The sequence below is a fragment of the Alosa sapidissima genome, chromosome 8 (genome assembly GCF_018492685.1).
Source record: "Alosa sapidissima isolate fAloSap1 chromosome 8, fAloSap1.pri, whole genome shotgun sequence".
Classification (NCBI taxonomy): Eukaryota; Metazoa; Chordata; class Actinopteri; order Clupeiformes; family Clupeidae; genus Alosa; species Alosa sapidissima.
In genome coordinates this window covers 30,677,053-30,699,181 of record NC_055964.1, presented here as the reverse complement: position 1 = coordinate 30,699,181, position 22,129 = coordinate 30,677,053, and the positions used below count along the sequence as shown (strand labels likewise).

The 22,129-nt window shown below is 45.2% G+C and overlaps 3 protein-coding genes across 5 annotated transcripts in view; 1 reads left to right on the top strand and 2 right to left on the bottom strand.

Moving 5' to 3' along the window:
* gcn1 (GCN1 activator of EIF2AK4) overlaps window positions 1–11,092 on the bottom strand; it is a 53,912-nt gene extending 42,820 nt beyond the window's left edge. Inside the window, 13 exon segments of the mRNA XM_042100145.1 lie at window positions 248–346; window positions 450–500; window positions 2,199–2,327; window positions 2,648–2,722; window positions 3,853–3,961; window positions 4,198–4,266; window positions 4,824–4,958; window positions 5,353–5,451; window positions 5,767–5,875; window positions 8,936–9,067; window positions 9,460–9,523; window positions 9,840–9,942; window positions 11,038–11,092. Of these exon segments, the coding sequence (XP_041956079.1) occupies window positions 248–346; window positions 450–500; window positions 2,199–2,327; window positions 2,648–2,722; window positions 3,853–3,961; window positions 4,198–4,266; window positions 4,824–4,958; window positions 5,353–5,451; window positions 5,767–5,875; window positions 8,936–9,067; window positions 9,460–9,523; window positions 9,840–9,942; window positions 11,038–11,055 (1,192 nt within the window). The 5' untranslated portion in view covers window positions 11,056–11,092.
* LOC121714956 (tripartite motif-containing protein 16-like) overlaps window positions 1–22,129 on the top strand; it is a 964,796-nt gene that overhangs the window by 399,277 nt on the left and 543,390 nt on the right. The gene's annotated exons all lie outside the window — the stretch shown is intronic.
* The window catches only part of LOC121714948 (tripartite motif-containing protein 16-like), a 21,028-nt gene continuing 19,981 nt past the window's right edge, over window positions 21,083–22,129 (bottom strand). For both annotated transcript variants that reach the window (XM_042100212.1, XM_042100211.1), the window contains one exon: window positions 21,083–22,129. This exon is cut by the window's right edge and continues 63 nt beyond it. In XM_042100212.1, the coding sequence (XP_041956146.1) occupies window positions 21,675–22,129 (455 nt within the window). In that variant the 3' untranslated portion in view covers window positions 21,083–21,674.

The window sequence follows — 22,129 nt, the reverse complement described above, 5'->3', positions numbered from 1 at the left end:
CCAGCAAATCAGAGAGAAATGGACATGGCTGGATAGAGAGAGAGAGAGAGAGAGAGAGAGAGAGAGAGAGAGAGAGAGAGAGAGAGAGGATGGAGAGAGAGAGAGAGAGAGGGGATGGAGAGAGAGAGAGGTGGGATGGAGAGAGAGAGAGAGAGAGGGGATGGAGAGAGAGAGAGAGAGAGAGAGGGGATGGAGAGAGAGAGAGAGGTGGGATGGAGAGAGAGAGAGAGGTGGGATGGAGAGTTACCTTCTTGCTGCAGGTAGGGGACGAAGAGCAGGGCCACGCTTGAATTAAGAGTCTGACTAGAAGAGCCTGAGACCGCATGATGACTGCAGCTCCCAATGCCTTTAGTTTACACACACACACACAAACGTACGCATAGTTAGATGACCGCACATGATTCACAGCGTAATAAATAAGTCCCAAAGAAACAACTAAGGCAGCTTACCTGAGAGAACACTCATTTTCTGTGCCACAACAGTAAGCTTCCCCTCAGAGCCTACACACACACACATACATACACACACACACACACACACACAAACACACACACACACACACACACACACATACACACACACACACACACACACACACACACACACACACAAACACACACACAAACACACACACACACACACACACACACACACACCGAGTTACCAAGATTATATGCTGTGTGGATAAGAAAATCACCTCTGACAGTACACAGCCTGAGCATGGTGAGACTATAGAGCATGCTGAGACTATAGAGCATGGTGAGACTATACAGCATGGTGAGACTACTGAGCATGCTGAGACTATAGAGCATGGTGAGACTATACAGCATGGTGAGACTATACAGCATGCTGAGACTATACAGCATGGTGAGACTATACAGCATGGGGAGACTATACAGCATGGTGAGACTATACAGCATGGGGAGACTACTGAGCATGGTGAGACTATACAGCATGGTGAGACTACTGAGCATGGTGAGACTACTGAGCACGCTGAGACTATACAGCATGGGGAGACAACGCAGCATGGTGAGACTACACAGCATGGTGAGACTACTGAGCATGGTGAGACTACTGAGCACGCTGAGACTATACAGCATGGGGAGACAACGCAGCATGGTGAGACTATACAGCATGGTGAGACTACTGAGCATGGTGAGACTACTGAGCACGCTGAGACTATACAGCATGGGGAGACAACGCAGCATGGTGAGACTACTGAGCACGCTGAGACTATACAGCATGGGGAGACAACGCAGCATGGTGAGACTATACAGCATGGTGAGACTACTGAGCATGGTGAGACTACTGAGCACGCTGAGACTATACAGCATGGGGAGACAACGCAGCATGGGGAGACAACGCAGCATGGTGAGACTATAGGTCATCATGGTGAGACTATACAGCATGGGGAGACAACGCAGCATGGTGAGACTATAGAGCATGGGGAGACAACGCAGCATGGTGAGACTATAGGTCATCATGGTGAGACTATACAGCATGGGGAGACAACGCAGCATGGTGAGACTATAGAGCATGGTGAGACTACTGAGCATGCTGAGACTATACAGCATGGGGAGACAACGCAGCATGGTGAGACTATAGAGCATGGTGAGACAACGCAGCATGGTGAGACTATAGGTCATCATGGTGAGACTATAGGTCATCATGGTGAGACTATAGAGCATGGTGAGACTATAGGTCATCATGGTGAGACTATAGAGCATGGGGAGACTATAGGTCATCATGAGACTATAGAGCATGGTGAGACTATAGGTCATCATGGCGAGACTATAGGTCATCATGGCGAGACTATAGGTCATCATGGTGAGACTATAGGTCATCATGGGGAGACTATAGAGCATGGCGAGACGAGATCCAGAGAGGTGTTGTGTGTGTATGTTATGATGATAATGATTCCATGGAGTTTCCCCACATAGCTGTGATATATAGCCAGAGCCGGTTCAGAGTCAGCCTTGACCAGTTTCCCGTTCAGAGAATAAAGGAACACACCCACTTTTTGATATAACCCAATTCCAGTTAATTATGCTAAACCCTAGACCTGGACTGTAGGGGAACTTGAATGGAGATCTCTACTAACAAAACATTAAGTCTAGGACTAGATTTAGTCCACGAGCTTGACCTAACGCAAGCTCCCGAGTGCAGATGTGCGTGTGAGTATGTGGATGACCTCTGACCTCCAAGGATGGCAAAAAGGTGAGCGGTGAGATCCTGGACCGCGCTGGGGTCGCTGCACTGCTGGGCCAGGTTCTGCAGAGCCTGGACCGCCTGCTCCATCAGAACCGGGTTATTAGCCTTCAGCTGGCCTAGGATACACACACACACACACACACAATTATGACTGGCATCATAAACATGTGGTCATGGTTATTGTTTTCAATTGAACTAGGGAAAGAGGGGGACACATTTTACAAGAGACCCAAACCTCCCCTACACCCAGATAAACACATTGTGGAATAACAGTGAGGTGAGAGAGGGGTGTATTGTGGTAAGACAGTGACGTGAGACAGGGGTGTATTGTGGTAAGACAGTGACGTGACACAGGGGTGTATTGTGGTAAGACAGTGACGTGACACAGGGGTGTATTGTGGTAAGACAGTGACGTGAGACAGGGGAGTTTGCTTACTGGCGATGCCCTTGCCGATGTCCTTAGCATACTGGCTGAGGTCCAGGGTGAGGGAGGCCAGGAGGCAGGAGATGGCTGGAGAACACAAAGATATATCAGAAACACTACAGCTCTCAGAGACAACAACAACAACATCAAACAACAACAACAAACAACAGTGTCTGGCTCTGCACGCCCTGGATGATAAGCATGCGTCAGTGGCACAAGTGCATGCATTACTTGTGTTTGCTGTGTGTATATTATGTGAGTTTGTGTGTGTCTCTCTACATGCAGTTCCCAAAGCTCTGTGTGTGTCTATACATTGTGTATGTGTGTGAGTGTGTGTGTCACTCTGCATGCAGTTCCCAAAGCTCTGTGTGTGTGTGTATACATTGTGTGTGTGTGTGCGTATGTGTGTGTGTGTGTGTGTCTCACTCTGCATGCAGTTCCCAAAGCTCTGTGTGTGTATAAATTGTGTGTGTGTGTGTGTGTGTGTGTCTCACTCTGCATGCAGTTCCCAAAGCTCTGTGTGTGTGTATAGTATACATTGTGTGTGTGTGTGCGTATGTGTGTGTGTGTGTGTGTGTGTGTGTGTGTCTCACTCTGCATGCAGTTCCCAAAGCTCTGTGAGTGTGTGTGTGTGTGTGTCTCACTCTGCATGCAGTTCCCAAAGCTCTGTGTGTGTGTATAGTATACATTGTGTGTGTATGTGTGTGTGTGTGTGTCTCACTCTGCATGCAGTTCCCAAAGCTCTGTGTGTGTGTGTGTCTCACTCTGCATGCAGTTCCCAAAGCTCTGTGTGTGTGTATAGTATACATTGTGTGTGTATGTGTGTGTGTGTGTGTCTCACTCTGCATGCAGTTCCCAAAGCTCTGTGTGTGTATACATTGTGTGTGTGTGTGTGTATGTGTGTGTGTGTGTGTCTCACTCTGCATGCAGTTCCCAAAGCTCTGTGTGTGTGTATAGTATACATTGTGTGTGTGTGTGCGTATGTGTGTGTGTGTTTCACTCTGCATGCAGTTCCCAAAGCTCTGTGTGTGTATACATTGTGTGTGTGTGTGTGTGTGTGTGTGTCTCACTCTGCATGCAGTTCCCAAAGCTCTGTGTGTGTATGCATTGTGTGTGTGTGTGTGTGTGTGTGTGTGTGTGTCTCACTCTGCATGCAGTTCCCAAAGCTCTGTGTGTGTGTATAGTATACATTGTGTGTGTGTGTGTGTGTGTCTCACTCTGCATGCAGTTCTCAGGACTCCGCAGCATGGCCTTCTGCAGTGTTGGCAGCAGCTGCTCCTTAAACTCGGTGTGTGTCACGTGACGCAGTACAGAGCCACTCCTCTCCTGAACACACACATACACACAGAGGCTGACGCTGTTACACACTTACGAACACACACATATGAGTATATGTGCAAACGCTCCCACCAAAACACACACACACACACACACACACACACAAGAAAGCAGGAGCAGTCACACACTCACACACAAATAAATAATAAAGAAAGCAGGCACAGTTTCACTACACACACACACACACACACACAGACTTTGAAGGGAAGCTGCATGAGACTCACCAGGATGTGCTGGTGGGGAACACTCTTACTCATGAGAACCGTCTTCACATACAGCTCCAACAGCGCCCCCTGCAGTCAACACAGAGAAGTTCAACTACAACACCAGCAACTACAAATCCATGACCTCACTACAGGGACATACTGTGCACAGGTACACATTTATTAAGGTGCGGCTTTGCACTTCACACTCCATCAGGATAAGGATAGGTGTCTAAAGAATAAAGGCACAGGTTGGAACTCAAGTAGAACTAGCACCAGCATCAGGTAAGAGATGCCACCAGTTGGTATACAAAAGACACTCAACTCTCAGCAGAGGAACAGATTGAAGCCTGTACACACATCAGTCTATAGAAACACTACAGACCACTGACAGCGATAAACGCCGCAGATATGGATGCTCCAATCACAAATAACTTAAGTGGCACTGCCACTAGCGATGGGGGTGGGACAAGCTGCCCGTTGGCACGGTGGTGTCGGTGTAGGTGTATCACAATCACAGCTGGCAGAATGACACTGCCACCAGCGTGAGGTAAGTAGTGGCAGAGTCTGCATGTGTGTATGCAGAGCGCTTCAGTTGCGAACCCGGTGTAACCTGGGCCTGAGTGTGTGTGTGTGTGTGTGTGTACCTTGTGTTTGTCGATGGTGGCGATGTCCTTCTGGGCGGTGCAGAAGTCGATACACACACCCAGCAGAGCCAGTGAGCTGGGGCTCGGGTCCAAACCCAGCAGCGTACTCAGGTACTGGTCCACCATCCCTGGGTGCTGGAGGAGGGGGAGAGGGAGATGGAGGGAGAGAGGGAGAGATGGAGAGAGGGAGAGAGGGAGAGAAGGAGGAAGGTAGATGGGGGAGGAGAGGGGGGCAGAAGGAGAGGGAGAGAAAGAAAGATGGAGACAGGGAGGGTGGGTAGTTGAGTTGAGTGGTTAGTTGATAAGACAGGGAAGTAAACAGAGGCATTTCAAGAGCAGAGCCAGCCATAGTACTCATTCAACAGCAAGTCTGAGCTCCACTGATGATAACATGTGCGTGTGTGTGCGCATATGTGTGTAATCTTGCTGTTCCCTCACATGCTTCCACCGCGTGCTCGTGTGGTGCTTATTTGTGGGGTTCAAGTGAAAGACTTTTGAGTGAGTGTGTGTAATCTAGTCGTTTCCTTACCTCCTTCCAGAGCCTGCTCAGGTACTTCAGTACTGACTTCAAGGCGTTTCGGGAAGCCCCTCCCACCACCTCAGCCAATAGGAGAGATTGCACCTCAACCTGGTCATAAGAGAGAAAACAGGCAGTTTAGGCCGGGGGGGGGTCTCTCTCTCTCTGTCTCAAACATCTGACACGTAACTAGAGGTCTATGCTGCCACCCACACCCTGTCTCCTCACCAATTTCTTCCACTCATACCATTTCTTCACACACACACACACTCTCTCCTCACCAATTCTTTCTTCCACTCATATCATATCTTCCACATTCCATTTCTTCTCTCATACACACACACACACTCCTCACCAATTTCTTCCACTCATACCATTTCTTCTCTCACACACACACACGCACAGAGAGAGTGTGTGTCTCCTCACCAGTTTCTTCCACTGAGGCCCCTCTCGCTTGTCAGCGGTGGGGAAGACGGCCTTCACCAGCAGGCAGGTCCAGGCCACCGCCATGGTGGCTGAGGAGGCCGTGCACTTCCTGCAGGATGAGCACACAGGAAATGACATCAGCATCAGACAGAAAATGAGACGATAAGGACAAAGGGGACATGAGAACATCTGGGAGGAGGTGGAGTTGTGGCCTTTAGAGAGAAGGACAGGGAGCAGCAGACACTGGGTCTGTTTGAAACGGAAGACTGCTGCCTACTGCCTCCCTCCCTACATAGAGAGCTGTCTCCCTCCCTACATAGAGAGCTGTCTCCCTCCCTACATAGAGAGCTGTCTCCCTCCCTACATAGAGAGCTGTCTCACTAGACATGACTGCTGCCTCCCTCCCTACATAGAGAGCTGTCTCACTAGACATGACTGCTGCCTCCCTCCCTACATAGAGAGCTGTCTCCCTCCCTACATAGAGAGCTGTCTCACTAGACATGACTGCTGCCTCCCTCCCTACATAGAGAGCTGTCTCACTAGACATGACTGCTGCCTCCCTCCCTACATAGAGAGCTGTCTCACTAGACATGACTGCTGCCTCCCTCCCTACATAGAGAGCTGTCTCACTAGACATGACTGCTGTCTCCCTCCCTACATAGAGAGCCGTCTCCCTCCCTACATAGAGAGCTGTCTCCCTCCCTACATAGAGAGCTGTCTCCCTCCCTACATAGAGAGCTGTCTCACTAGACATGACTGCTGCCTCCCTCCCTACATAGAGAGCTGTCTCACTAGACAAGACTGCTGTCTCCCTCCCTACATAGAGAGCTGTCTCCCTTCCTACATAGAGAGCGGTCTCCCTCCCTACATAGAGAGCTGTCTTACTAGACATTGGATTAAATGCATCTTTTAAACTTTGGATTAAATGCATCTTTTAAAAATGAGCGTACCACTCTAGAATCTTTGGTTAACACTACGGTATGACGTTAGCAAAGGCCTGACGTTAAACTAAATAAGCTTACGTAAGCTAGCAGGCTAACGGTATAAATTAGTTTTTACGGCAGGCAGATATATCAGACCAGACGCTATTAATGGTTACAACAATGGCATAATCAGATAGTAAGTTGTTTATTTCTCATCTCTAATCTACAAATCTAAGCAAAATAAGGTCACACAAATGACATTTTAAACAGATTCAGCAGCCATTACCGATGTCATCCGCCATGTTTGTTTACCTTTCACAGCTGTTTCAGACGTTGCCGCAAGGGATTATGGGTAGGAGGGAGCATGAAGTGTGCATCGATGATGCCTCCAAAAATGACCGTTATTTGGGAATTCTAAGATAACTTAGAAGGCAGCAGAATTTGTTTTTTCGGTTTCGAACCGCACTTGCTGCCTCGCTCCCCAGTTAGATATCTTAAAAGGCAGCAACGTTACCCGTTTCGAACACACCCACTACCTGTCTGGACACAACCAGAACACAGAGAAACAACTCCTATAAAATTGGGCATTATACCAGAGACTTTCTAATGAGGAGACACAGCACTCAAAAAATCCTCCATAGAAATGCAATATGGCCGTTGTCTACACATATCCCACCCCTTCCTCGGCAAAACGTCGACATGTGAATACATTGAGCCAATCAAGTGGTGTGAATTGAATACATTGAGCCAATCATATGTTGTGTTGTGAATACATTGAGCCAATCATATGTTGTGTTGTGAAGACATCTTCCCAATCATGTGTTGTCAACTCGCCACTGGAGCAAGATTGGTGTTGTGAAGCCTTGCGCACGCGCATTTCTGCTGAATAGGATGCCCGATGAGTACCCAAAAAGCGTTGCAATATGGCCACCGAGTGGAGGGACTTGCCTAAGAGAACTTTGATTATACTAGCGGTGAAGATGTAAGAACAGGCATGCCAGGCCTTCCCACCAAAACTCTATAGTATCTGTGGCATCCTGGCTTCTAATTCATCACGTATGGTGAAGACAATAATACACTCCAAACCAACAAACATTATTTGAATTGAAAGTGTATAAGTCTTACTTTGCATAATGAATAAATTCAAACTCATTTACACTTCCCCCATATCAAAGCTGTGGCTTGTTGATTTTTAAATTGGTTACATAAGCAAGATTGACATGGAAATAAAAACTCAAAAATCTAAATACACTGCCCAAACTGTTAAGCCAAGGCAGAAAACCGCCATGTACGGCATTAGAGAAATCAACACAGAAATATTATAAGACCTTACACCAGATCAACCACAGACGACTCGACACTATGAGACAGACCACACATAAAATCAGCAGCAGCTAAGAGAATAGATTTCAGCTTCTCAAACATGTAGAATCTTTCACACTGAGATCACTGAGAATGCTAAGCATATGAACTGATGCTGAATTTGGATCTGGCTATACCAAGCTGGGTGAAAGGTGCTTTGTGACTTCAACTTCGTACCAACAGGCGATTTCTGAAGCAAAACCTTATTGTATCACTGTGGATCACTGCCCAGTAAAAGTTAAAAAAAAACATAACCAGATTTTCTTAACCAGTCCTCAAAAGCTGTCTGTGGGACAGGTGTGCAGTACATCTCTAATGGTACAGTACAGCATAGTACATCTGTAATGGTACAGGACAGTTTGCACAATTTTTTTGCTTCCACGATGGTCTTTTGCAATTGACCATGTCAGACTAGGTGATCAGAGAAACATAAAATTATTGCCGCATCTTGGTCGGGAGATTGGTCACATTGCAAGATCATGTAGCCTACCGTAGCCTCACATATCCTCATAGTGTAGCCTACCGTAGTTCTCACATGTCCTCATAGTGTCAGTGTCAACACGAGAGTCATAGGAGATTACCCAAAAAGTCTGCCATGCTAGACTTTTGGTCATGGAGTCGTGAAACGTCGCAGACAAAAATAAAATCGCCTTCCTCCTTTCAGCATCATTCCTGAACTTTCATATTCTGGCACAACACTGGAAATTTGTCGGTTGCGACAAAATCGTTGCAAAATCGGGCTGTAACCGTGTAGTCTGCACTGGCCATACGGGGACTCCCACAGATCTGACTGGCTTTGGGCACTGGTCTAAAGATCATTCATAGTTGCGGATGCCCTGCAGAGTGCCCACCCCTCCACAGTGCCACGCGTGCTCGGGGCCTACCCTGGCGTGCCACTCTTGCTGATGACGCCGCTGTTGAGCAGGCAGGATGGCAGGTTGGCAGCGATGACGTCAGGCTGGGACTGCGCCAGCAGGTCGATGACGGACACAACCGCTCGCCGAGACGCCGCATCTCTGGGGAAGACAGACAAACATTCAGCACTTGGGATTTTTTCTTGGCTTCACGTTAATGGACACAATACAATAACATCTACAACTAAAGTTCTTCATAGAGGCATGATTAATATCACATCTGTTTGTCAAATGTTCACCCCCAGAACAGCACATAACAGGTTATAATGTCATCTACTTTATGTGGATTCGCATGCTAATGATTCTCAATTGTCAATGATTAATATCACATCTATCTGATATTAATTTTCAAATATTCACAGCGAAGTAGTTTCACAGTAATGCAGTGGCAAGCTTCACTAAACACCACATGATTAATTGGCAGAGTTGGCTGGGTCTGAAAGGGTGATGACGATGAGACAGAAGCAGACAGAGGAGGAAGAGTGATGCCTCACCTGTATCTGTGGAGAGTCAGGCAGAAGAGTTTACACAAGCCTTTAATGGCCGGCTCTGGCAGCTCTGCAAGAGGATCACAAAGCATAATTAATCAATTAATTAATTAATCAATCAATCAATCAATCAATCAACCAAACTTATATATATATATATATATATATATATATAGAGCACCTTTCGCACAAACTTGTAATACAAGGTGCTTCACAATGATGTTTCGTTCAGTTCGGATCTAATTCAATGTCATTCTCATAGTGCAATAAACCAGTGTTTTAGGGCACTTTACAGAGCCTTTAAACCCCCCCCCCCCCAGCCATGATCAGCAGCACAATTCCATCTACCATCTAAAGAGTCTCAAAACTAACACACACACACACACCTTTCCCACTGATGCAATGCTTCAGCTCCCCGAGGATGTCCTTCCGTTCCTTCACGCTGGACGTGGTCACTTTCACTGCAAACTTCTTCAGAGTGTCCGAAACCTGATCCAGGATGAGAGACAAAACACATGTGTGAGGTATATTGATGAACATAACTGAAATCACACACATACTGCATAGGGTAGTATGCCACCATGTGATGTAGGCCTACTCTGGCATGGGCAACTTCAAAATGGCACAGGAAGATGCTAACTCTACTGACTAACACCAACACTATCTAATACCGATTGTTAATCTGTACATGAAGGTGGACAAAATGGTGTATAGTACACAAAGGTGATTGTCAAGTAACCTCATTCATTGGTCTCTCAGGACGTCAAGTAATAGACGCACAAGCAGATTGTAAAGAGGCGTAAAATACCCTGCCCCACGCCAGACATGGCGTTACGTCAACAGTGATCTGAATGCAAATGTAACATCGATGTTACAGAATAGATGCATGCTTCTGTACATTCAGGCCGTTCTTTAGCAGGTGGGCTATCTGAAGTTATTGGAGTCACTCAGCGGTGATGTTGGGAGGGGTTTCGAAAGTTTCTCCACTCTTTCACAGGCCTCACACCATAAGCTAACGTTACTTTCATCAGGAGGACAAGTGTTAACAGCTAACAAATCAATTGTGTCTAGAAATCATTTTTATGCTTGCTATTAAATGGCTGATGTGGCAATCCTTTAAGGAAAAGCCTGATCAGAGTTAGCCACACACTGTTTTTACAGGGGGAAACAATGCAACACCGCCTGTCGTAAAGACGCTAGCTGCAATAAATCAGAGTAAAGCTATTATTTTCAAATCTGCTCCAAGTAACAGCATCGTTGCATTGAGCGATTGATCTAAGCAGTAGGTTACACAAACACAACTTTGTGTTACTTGACGAAGTAGCCGTCTAGCATCTAGCTAGCGAGCGTTAGCCAGTCTTCACATAACGTTACTCCCAATATGCTTAATCTGTTGCAGTTGTTAACGTCACTAAACAGGGACTCTTTATTTGGTAGAGTTGCTCGCAACGATACGTTTGTATTTCGTCAGGCCACCAAAGAGAAAAACACAACGAGTAAAATGTAATTCACAGTCTTGTTTAAAATGCAGGGAACACATGTAGCACGGCTGAGCCCCGTGTTAGTCACGAACGACACACCAACCTGCGTGTCCGCCGCCATCTTGCCGGTCTCGATCTGGAACGATTTATGACGTGGCTTCCGGTTAATTACATCAGGTCAAGTGAATACGGCACCAGAGAAGGGTCATTCACGAGAAACCAAAATGCGGTTCACAAAAGTATGGGGAGAACCCATAGTTCTATATATACAGTCTATGGGAGAACCCCTATCCTATATCATTGAAATGTATAGTCTGGGAGCCATCCTATATCATTGAAATGTATAGTCTGGAATCGAGCCATTCACCTCGCTTAATCCAAGGGGCGGGCAGAGAATTGTCTTTCAAACTGCCTAGGCATGCAATAGGCCAGCGCTACGACCATATCCGTATCCGGTCGGCAAAACGGCAAATACATCCTTCTTTGAAAGGAATGACTTAAGTGCATTGTGTTGCTCAACTTTCAAAGAAAAGCACAAGTCCAACTCCTCCAAAGTTGACGCCAACGCCGATTCAAACAACCGCTCTTCGTTCGCCATAGCCACCTTCCTTGTTGTTCACCGTTGCAGGACTGTCGTCATCCTGTTAAGCCCGCCTTAAGACTCTCTAACAAAGTAGAGCGCTGTAATTGGATGACGTCCACGTCGTCAGCCAATAGAAATCTCTATGGTTTGATGCTAGACGTACAGACTGAGCAAATTAATTTGCTGCCGCTAGGGTGCGTCTAGATTTCTAGGCTAGAGAACCCCTCCAGAGAGGGTGAAAAAGGACCGAAAACTAGATGTACCGCAAATCGATACAAAATATAGGCCTAACCACCGCCCAGTGCTACACATTCTCTCAATAAATAACGCTTGTGAATTTGTCTCCATTTCCTTCTCCATCCGCTACTCTTGCAACTTTTGTGTATATGTAAATGTGTGATATGTGTGTGTTTGCTTTTGTGTAGGCCTACTGTATGTGTGCTTCTCCGTGTGTGTGTGTGTGTGTGTGTGTGTGTGTGTGTGTGTGTGTGTGTGTGTATGTGTGTGTGCGAGAGTGTGTGTTTGGTGCTGTGGGGTGTGTATGTTGTGTGTGTGCATGCATGTGTGTGCCCAGGTGCAATTTGTTGGGGGGATGGTGGGGATTAACCCTTCCTCTGGTTTTTACATCCCTACCTCTGCTGAATGAATTTCATCCTTGGGGGGGGGGGGTGAGAACCCTCTTAAAAACCAATTGAAACTAGATGTACCGCAGAGCAGTACAAAATATGACCGCCACCCAGTCCAGCACATTTTTTCCACAAAAATAAATCACACTTGTCAAATTGTGTGCATTTCCTACTTTGTTCCTTTTATAACAATTTGATAGCGACACACACAGTTGTCCAATCAAAAGGTTTATTCACTGAGAATGAGAGCAGGGATACAGACACAGAACACAATACACACGGGGCAAGTCAAGCAGACACACACACTACACATACAGGGGAGGACGCAGCCCCCCACACAAAAAAGATCACACACGAGGGAGAACTAAAAGGGAAACATGTTACAATAAAGACGTTAACATTACACTCAAAACTAAGGAGAAAGACAGACATAAACCCCCCAAATGTTCGCTCTCGTATCCCAGGATGCCCTGCGCGGGAGAGCGCTAACCCTGTCTTTTTGCGCCGACGCTACACTTTTTTGTGTGTTTGTAATTGAGCGTGTGCAGAGTGTGTGGTTGTTTTTGTGTATATGTGTTTTGTGTGTGTGTGTGTGCTTGTGTTTGTGTATGTAGGTGTGTTTGTATGGGTGCATGTGTGTGTGTGTGTGTTTATGTGTTTGTGTGCGTGTTTGTGCGTGTCGTGTGTGCATGTGTGTGTGTGTGTGCATGTGTAGTGTGTGTGTTTACATGTCTTTGTGTGTGTGTGTGTCAAATCAGGGAACCACCTATGCGATAAGTGCCATGGGATCTTTAACCATGGTGAGTCAGAAAGTCAATTTAACACCACTTCCAGCAGGAACCTACTCTTCGGTTTCTTATCCCAGTACTAACTAAGCCTGCTTAGCTTTAGTAATTCAGCAAAGTCAGGGTATCTGCTGGTCTGGCTGTTGGCTAAAACAAAAGGTAAAAGGCATATATCATTCTAACTGCCTCACTGAATTGCATTATGCACACTCAATTCTCACTGGTATCTGCTAGACAATAGATAGATAGATAGATAGATAGATAGATAGATAGATAGATACTTTATTGATCCCCAGGGGAAATTCAAGGTCTCAGCAGCATACATACAAGACAAACACATTCTTTAACAGCAGAAGAGTAATTAAAGTATATAATATAAAAACACAACTAAGCAGTATGGACAGTAGAAGATAAAGAATATGCTAAATATACTAAAATACAAATTATACTAACACTTAATACAATATATAAAAATATACTAAAATACAAATAACAAAATTACAAATTATACTAACACTTAATCTAAATCAATTCTAAAAACAGTATCCACATAGTGGTGATTAATAAATCAGAGGCGCTTGCAATGACTGAGGCAGGGACTGAGCCTGTGATTCTCTGTGCATAGTAAGGTAAGGTGCTCTAAGGTGCTCTGTGTGAATGAGTGTCATGGTGGTAGTGCAATGGTGATAGTGGTCATGGTGATAGTGCAAATGAGTAAGTCAACAGTGCAACAATGCAGAAATAAAGTAAAGTAAAGTCTATATATCTATATATTTAACGATTTAAGAAAATGTATAAGTGTGGCCACAGTTCGGCTGTGGCATGGAGGGGGGGGTTATGCATATGTGCTAATGTCCTAATATAGCACGCAAACAGTGAGGCATAAAGACAGTGGTACAAGTGGCTAGTGGACAGACAGTACCAAACATGGAGGGGATGAAGAGGCAGACAGACTATGCAGAGAAGTCTATCTCTTCCCTTAAGTGAGGCATTGAACAGTTCAATGGCCCTGGGGACAAATGACTTTCTCAGTCTGTCAGTTGTGCAAGGCAGTGAGCGAAGTCTCCAGCTGATCAGGCTCTTCTGTTTAACAATAGTGCTGTGGAGTGGGTGACACTCATTGTCCAAGATGTTGATCAGTTTGTTCAGGGTCCTTTTGTCAGATATTGAAGTGATACACTCCAGTTCAGCTCCCACTACAGAGCCAGCTTTCCTTACCAGCCTGTCAATTCGCCCCACATCCATCTTCCTTGTGCTTCCACTCCAGCATACTACTACATAGAAGAGGACGCTGGCAATAACAGACTGGTAGAACATCCTGAGGAGCTTATTGCACACATTGAAGGACCGCAGCCTCCTCAGGAAGTACAGCCTGCTCTGCCCTTTCTTGTAGAGTGCATCAGTGTTGGCTGACCAGTCCAGTTTATTGTCCAGGTGGAGACCCAGTTACTTGTAGGTGCTAACCACCTCCACATTGACCCCATCAAAAATCCACCACCATCTCCTTGGTCCACCACCATCTCCTTGGTCTTTGAAGTGTTAAGTTGAAGATGATTGAGTTTGCACCATTGCACAAAGTCCTCCACCAGGCTCCTGTACTCCTCCTCCTGCCCGTTCCTGATACACCCCACAATTGCAGTATCATCAGAAAACTTCTGCATGTGGCATGACTCGGTGTTGTAGCAGAAGTCAGATGTGTACAGGGTGAACAGGACTGGAGAGAGCACAGTTCCCTGTGGTGCTCCGGTGCTGCAGATCACAGTGTCAGAGAGACAGTTCTTCAGTCTGACGAACTGTGGTCGCTCGGTCAGGTAATCTGTAATCCAGGTTACCAGGTGAGCGTCCACACCCATCTGCAAGAGCTTGTCTCCCAATCTGAGGGGCTGGATGGTGTTAAAAGCACTTGAGAAATCAAAGAACATGATTCTCACAGCACTTTTCCCCTTGTCCAGGTGGGAATGTGTCCTGTGTAGAAGATAAGTGATGGCATCGTCCACGCCCACTTTCTCCTGGTAAGCAAACTGTAACGGGTCTAGTGCATGGCGTACCTGGGGTCTGAGCATGCCTAAGACCAATCGCTCCATTGTCTTCATCACATGTGATGTAAGAGCGACAGGTCTGTAGTCATTAAGCTCACTAGGGTGTGGCTAGGGACAGGGGTGAGACATGATGTCTTCCACAGTGTTGGAACTTGTCCAAGGCGTAAGCTCAAATTGAAGATGTGCTTCAGTGGCTCCCCCAGTTCAGCAGCACAGGCCTTGAGTAGCCTTGGGCACAGTCTGTCAGGCCCAGCTGCTTTATTGCTGCGCAATTTCTTAAGTTGGACTGTCACTTGATCCTTTGTAATGGTGAGGGGTGTAAGGGGAGGGGAGGGGTGCATCTGGGATCTGTGTGTCTGATGGCTGTTGACTGAGGTCGTTGTCACCTCATTGTTCGTGATCACCATGTGGGGGAGGGGTGCAAAATCCAGTGATGGTGGGGGTACGATAGCCTGTGATGATGGAGGTGAGTGTTGCGCTGGTATTGAGGGGGTGTGAGGGTGGGGGGGGGGGGGGGGCTGGGGGATGGTGGACAGACCACCGCCATTGGAGCTGGAGCAGGGGAGTCAAACCTGTTGTAGAAGTGGTTCAACTGGTTCGCCCTGTGCAGGTCCCCCTCCACAGAGCTGCTGTTCTTCTTCAGGCCAGTGATAACCTTCATGCAGTCCCATGTCTCCTTCAAGTTGTTTTCCTGCAGCTTCTGTTCCACCTTCTTTCTGTAATCCTCCTTAGCTTCCTTCAGCTTGAATTTGAGTTCCCCTTGCACGCGCCTCAGCTCTGCCATGTCCCCCTCTCTGAACGCCATCTTTTTCCTGTTGAGAAGGGTCTTGACATTGCTGGTTATCCAAGGCTTGTTGTTGGGAAAGCAGCGTACAGTTCTGGTGGGAACAACAATGTCCATGCAGAAGTTCAGGTAGTCAGTTGTGCACTGTGTGACCTCCTCCAAGTCCTCTCCATTCTGTAACACACTCCAGTCAGTACACTCGAAGCAGTCTCTCAGAGCCTCATCCACTTCGGGTGTCCACTTCCTGAAGGTGCGTGTGGGAACTGGTAGCCTCTGTACTTTGGGCTTGTACATTGGCTGGAGATGAATGAGGTTGTGGTCTGACATTCCCAGTGGGGGGAGGGGGTTTGCACTGTATGCATCCCTCACATTTGCATACATGAGGTCTATTGTCCTGTTTTTCCTTGTAGGGCAGTCAACATACTGGTAAAAATTCGTGAGTGTGGAGTCCAGTGTTATGTGATTGAAGTCGCCAGAGATCACAAAAAAGGTGTCAGTGTGTTGGGTTTGAAGCCTTGCGATTGTGGAGTGGATGACGTCACACGCTGTATCCGGAAGAGCTCGAGGTGGAACGTAAACACAGACAGCAATTGCGTGCGAGAACTCCCTCGGCGGACGGACGGAGACTAACCGCTAATAACTCCACATGACATGTACCAAAACATGATTAGTTAATAGATTTCACATGTAAAAGACATTTTATACAACCCCACCCCCATCTTGCCTGTTCATAATTCTGAGAAATTCTTGAATTGTGTGCATGTGTGCGTGTACGTGTTTATGTGTGTGTGTGTGTTTGTGTGTGTGTGTGTGTGAGTGAGTGTGTGTGTGTGTGTGCATGTGCTTGTGGGTCTGCCTGTGTCTGTGCATGTGCATGCATGCGTACATATGTCTACTGTGTGTGTATGTGTCATACGTATGATTACTGTGAATGTATGTGTGTGTGTGAAAATCTGTTTATGCACATGTGTGCATGGAATGGGTTAACATGACCCCTTGAGGCAAACAAGGGGTTGTTATTACAACACCTAATTTTTTGCTTTTTCATTTTTAACTAGGCGCTATACATGAATTGAGTGGTAATGGGATGGGTTGACATGGCCCCTTAAGACCAACATACAAAAAAAGGTGGTCCTCCTAGGCCCTAAGAAAACTGTGTCCGGCCACCTACAGGCCAGTTGGTGTACAGTAACATAAATTAATTTATTGTATGGCCCCCCATGAACGGAATTCCACGAAACTTGGCGTGCATTCAGAGGGTGTCATAATGATCCTACATTTCCAAATTTGTGCAGTCCAATTTCTGCGATTACAACACCTCATTTTTTACTTTTTCGTTTTTAACTAGGTGGCGCTATACATGAAATGAGTGGTTATGGGATAAGTTGACATGGCCCCTTAAGATCAACATACAAAAAAAAGGTGGTCCTCCTAAACCCTACGGTTCTCGAGATATTCACAGAAAACTGTGTCCGCCCTACCCTCCTTTCGGGGGGTCCAGTCCAGCAGGGGGGCTACAGATCAAAACGAAAAACAATGGTTCCATGCTATCCATGTGGGGTTACATGCCCACCAAGTTTCGTGTACCCCGGTCTTTCAGTGACCCGGGAATCCTTGACAGAAAATTGGCCATGCGAAAAAGAAAAAAAAGAAGAAAAAAGAGTTTTCTTGCACATATAGCCTAGGCTACATACACAGAATGAACGTGTCCACACTGAACAGTCTTCTCTTCATTGCTGTTAATGGGCCAGATGTGCGTTCGTTCCCTGCTCAGAAGTTTGCAGAGATGTGGATAAAAGAAGGGTGAAACGCTGCAGATGATGCGCCAACAAGTCGAAAGTGCAACATGATGTCCGACATCAGAGAAAACTCTTTACTTAGTCTAATTAGCTGAAATATTTTGACATGTGAAATCTTAATCAATTAGGTTTTATGTTACATTCTAGTGTCTGATTGAATTGCCTGTCTGCCATGTTCGCGTGATCGTATAGTATAGTATATATACTCGTTTGACCCCTGCCCCCCCACTTTTAGTCTCTGCATTTATCCCAATCCGTGAATTAGTGAAACACACACAGCACACAGTGTACACACAGTGAGGTGAAGCACACACTAATCCCGGTGCAGTGAGCTGCCTGCATCAACAGCGGCGCTCGGGGAGCAGTTAGGTGCCTTGCTCAAGGGCATTTCAGCCGTGCCTACTGGTCGGGGTTCGAACCGGCAACCCTCCGGTTACAGGTCTAAAGTGCTAATCAGTAGGCCATGGGTGCCCACTAAAGATGATCGGCCCTTATCCATGGTCCTGAAACTTAATTACGGTATCTCCCATATTGCAGGTGTGGCCGTCGCAGAACATTAAATGTTTCATGTCTTTTAAGTTTGCATTAAAGATGAATGTTCAACTGTTCAAAATGTACTGTAATAGGGCCTACTAGAAAAATAATTAGGCCTGTCGACTGCTTGTTTCTCATGATTAAAAATAAAACACCTCCCTCTGTTTTTTTTTTACAAATCGCACCCTGCGTGTGTATGTTTGTGTGTGTGTGTGTGTGTGTGTGTGTGTGTGTGTGTGTGTGTGCATGCGACCATGCGTGTATGTGTGTGTGTGTGTGTGTGAGAGAGAGAGACAGACAGAGAGAGAGAGAGAGAAAGAGTGTGAGATAGTCCTGCCTTGTAAAAATGTAGTAATAAGTACATTTCAACGTCATCATCCTGTATTGGCAACCCTTTACTCAACACCACCATCTACAGGTTGATGGGTGCAGTGATGTAGTCTACGTGATACGCAGGACTACGCAGTATACCCACTTACGTAAAAAGCATCGCCATCTCAGTACCCACTTAAAAAGCATCACCATCCCACTTAAATAGGCAGGTATTCACATTTGGGGTTGATCGCAGTATACCCACTACAGCTAACTAGCCTACACCACTGGATGGGCGTACAGTCAAAAAATGTACACCTAAATTCATTGATTGTATGGCCCCCCCATGGATGAAATTGAAACTTGGAATACCCCCAAAGGCTGAGGCTAATCACATGAAATTTGATGCAGTCAAAAATGCCAAACTGAGAAAAACAGCTTTTTGTGTTTTTCTTACACCAAGTATAATCATCAAATTATATTCAACAACAAGGGGTATAATTAGATAGATCAAAGTGAGGTGAATGTTTTTTGACATTTAGGCAAAATTCGATAGTTTTATTGGCTATACTGCGCTTTGCCTTTGCAGTACTGCTTATACTTACGTGGCCATACAATAACATTTTGCAGTAAGTGTAACAAGTGATCATAATCACTCAGTTTTTATATTATTTGAGGAGGTACTTTCTACATTTTTAGTGAAGATATGCTGCTTGATGCCTTAACAATGGCAACGCTGTCATTTATAAACATTTATGTTAAAATGGAACAAAATCAATCGGGTATTCTTCTAGACTTTCATGTCAAGCAATATTGCATTGCTGCACACCTTTGCACACTGCTATTATATTTATTAAAGTAAATGTTAATTACTTTTTGTAAAATCTGACTGACTATTTTGAATATGATACTTTCACTGGCATTTAATATTGTGAGACTGTATCATGATAGACACCTAATGTGTGTGTGAGTGTGAATGGTAGTGTTAGGGTTAGTCCAGGGCCTTTTTTAGTCCCAGTCTGTCCCTGTGCACACACACACACACACACACACACACACACACACACACACACACACACACACACACACACACACACACACACACACACACACACCTATTAGAGCAAGGGCAAGTGAAACAAAGGCAGAATGCAGTAATGGCAATTGAAATCAAGGCAGTAAGGGCAGATACTGCACTCTGCCTTGGTTTCACTCTACTTTTCTATACAAACTGCAAACTAAAAATGTAAATTTAGCTAAGAAATGTATTAGGTAGTCATGTGAAATTTTAACAGATTGAAGAGCAGATCATGTACTTCTTATTTGTGCAACATTGTTTTTTTGTTGAAAAAGTGCAGATACTGCTCTTAGCCTTTGTAGGGCAGCCCAGGGACCAAGCAAAATGTTTCCATAAGTCTAGAGGGGCTATGCCCACCAAGTTTCATCATGTCCCCCAGTGTTTCGGTGTCCCGGGAATCGTTGACCAAAAATTCAGGAAGTTGATGACAGGAAAAAAAAAAAACTTTGACAGTTCCTATATAGCATAACAAAGCAATTATATGTTTTCATGAAGACTCTAAGTTATGTTTAGTTCAGAGATACCCTAGGTTGTAAAAAGTAGAAGACAAGTCCTATAAAGTGACCAAATACATAAAATCATCATAAGCCAGATAGACCATCAATTCATAGATGCCAACTATGTCACTTTAAGGAGAACGCCGTCATGCTTACACATACACACAGCAATTCTTCTCACAGTCACAACTAGGGTGACCATTCCTCTGGATTTAGTCCAGACAGTCCGACTTTCGAGTCCTCTGTCACACATGCACACAACCAAACATTTAATTAAATGAGAAACTTATATAAAACCTAGATCTTCTTCCAGAGGTCAGCTTGAGGTCATTGACCTCTGTAATATGACATTTCTATGCACAAAATTACAGTAAAAAGGGGTGTATCTTTGGATCTAATCGTGATATATAACCTAAACATGCTTTCCCATGTTTCCAGGCATGTGAAGCTCATTTATAACATTAGCATCACTCTTAGAGGTCAACATCATGGAGACGGTCAAGGTCAAGGAAAAAACTCCTAATACTGGCAAGATGATAAACAAACATCAAACAACAAAAAACAAGTTAAAAAGGAAATGTCTACTAACTGATTCTAAAATCACCATAGTACAGTGACTTTTATAGTAAAGGCCTTGACCTTTGGAAGAGACAAAAACGTACAGTACCCTCCAGAATTACTGGCACCCTTGGTAAAGTTGACTAAAAACATGGTATAAGAAATCATCCCTTGATTATTTATTGTACTCTCACAATGAAAACAATATGGAAAATCCAACCTTGAAAGGAAGCACATTTATTCTGAGAAAAAGGAATATCTAAAAAATAAATACATATTTTTAACAAAAACACATTGCCCACAATTATTGGCACCCATGATGTAAAATTATAAAATGTAACAGAAGCACCAGACTATTCACTTTGTGAATGATTTTGGATTGTAGATAGGAGTATCCGCCATGTGATCCACATACACTCCTATTCTGGATCTGGCCACTAGAGGGAGTTATGTCTCTTCATTATTGTGCCTGAATGAGGAACCAGAGCCAGAGGGCCAGACTCCAGGACTGATCTGACCTTTTGATCCTAGTTTCAGACTGACACACACACACACACATCATGCACTGATGTCTGACCCCCAGACCATTTATTATTTATTCAAACAATTTGAACAATTTGAACAAACAATTATAAAAGGTTTGAGAAACAACATGGATTATTTCCATTGATTACATGACTCAAAAATATGAAATATACTCCATCAACAGTAGTGATCATGTGGGCTATTTATTAAAAAATAAATGTAACATCTACCATAACATCCCATACATATGGTACATTTTGTATGCAAGTCTTTTGGGGCAGCCATATCAGCTATGTTGCAACATGAAGTGTACATTTCATCATACACCAAACATCTTTTTTTAATCTCTTGAGTACAAGCTGATAAATATCCACTTCTAGTCCACATCACGTGATGCCCCACCACCACACAAGTGCCACTTATCTGGTCAGCATCTATGTGTATCTGGGGTCTTTACATTTCTGTCCTGCTGTATACAGTGTGTGTGTGTGTGTGTGTGTGTGTGTGTGTGTGTGTGTGTGTGTGTGTGTGTGTGTGTGTGTGTGCGCGTGCGTGGATGGGATAACAGCATATCTGTATCTGGGGTCTTTACATTTCTGTCCTGCTGTATACGGTGTGAGTCACAATAACTTCACTGATGATCCAGTATATGCAAATCTAAGCCCAGGATAGAGTGTGTGAGTGAATGTGGTCTGGACTCTGTGCAGGAGGGTCATTGTGTTAGAGATGCTGTAGAAGGCCAGAGTTCCTGCCCTGTGATCCACATACACTCCTATTCTGGAGCTGGCCACTAGAGGGAGTTTAGTCTGTTTATCATTGTGCCTGAAACAGGAGCTGGAGCTGGTGAGGAGCAGACTCCAGGACTGATCATTAAATCCAAACCAACACTTAGCACCTCCTCCTTTCCTGCTGATGCTTTTATATGAGACTGCTATAAAAACCTCCCCACTCCACTCCACCTCCCAGTAGCAGCGTCCAGACACACCCTCTCTACACAGCACCTGATAATAAGTATCAAATCTCTCTGGATGATCAGGATATGACTGGAGCTCAGCTCTGCACTCCACCCTCCTGT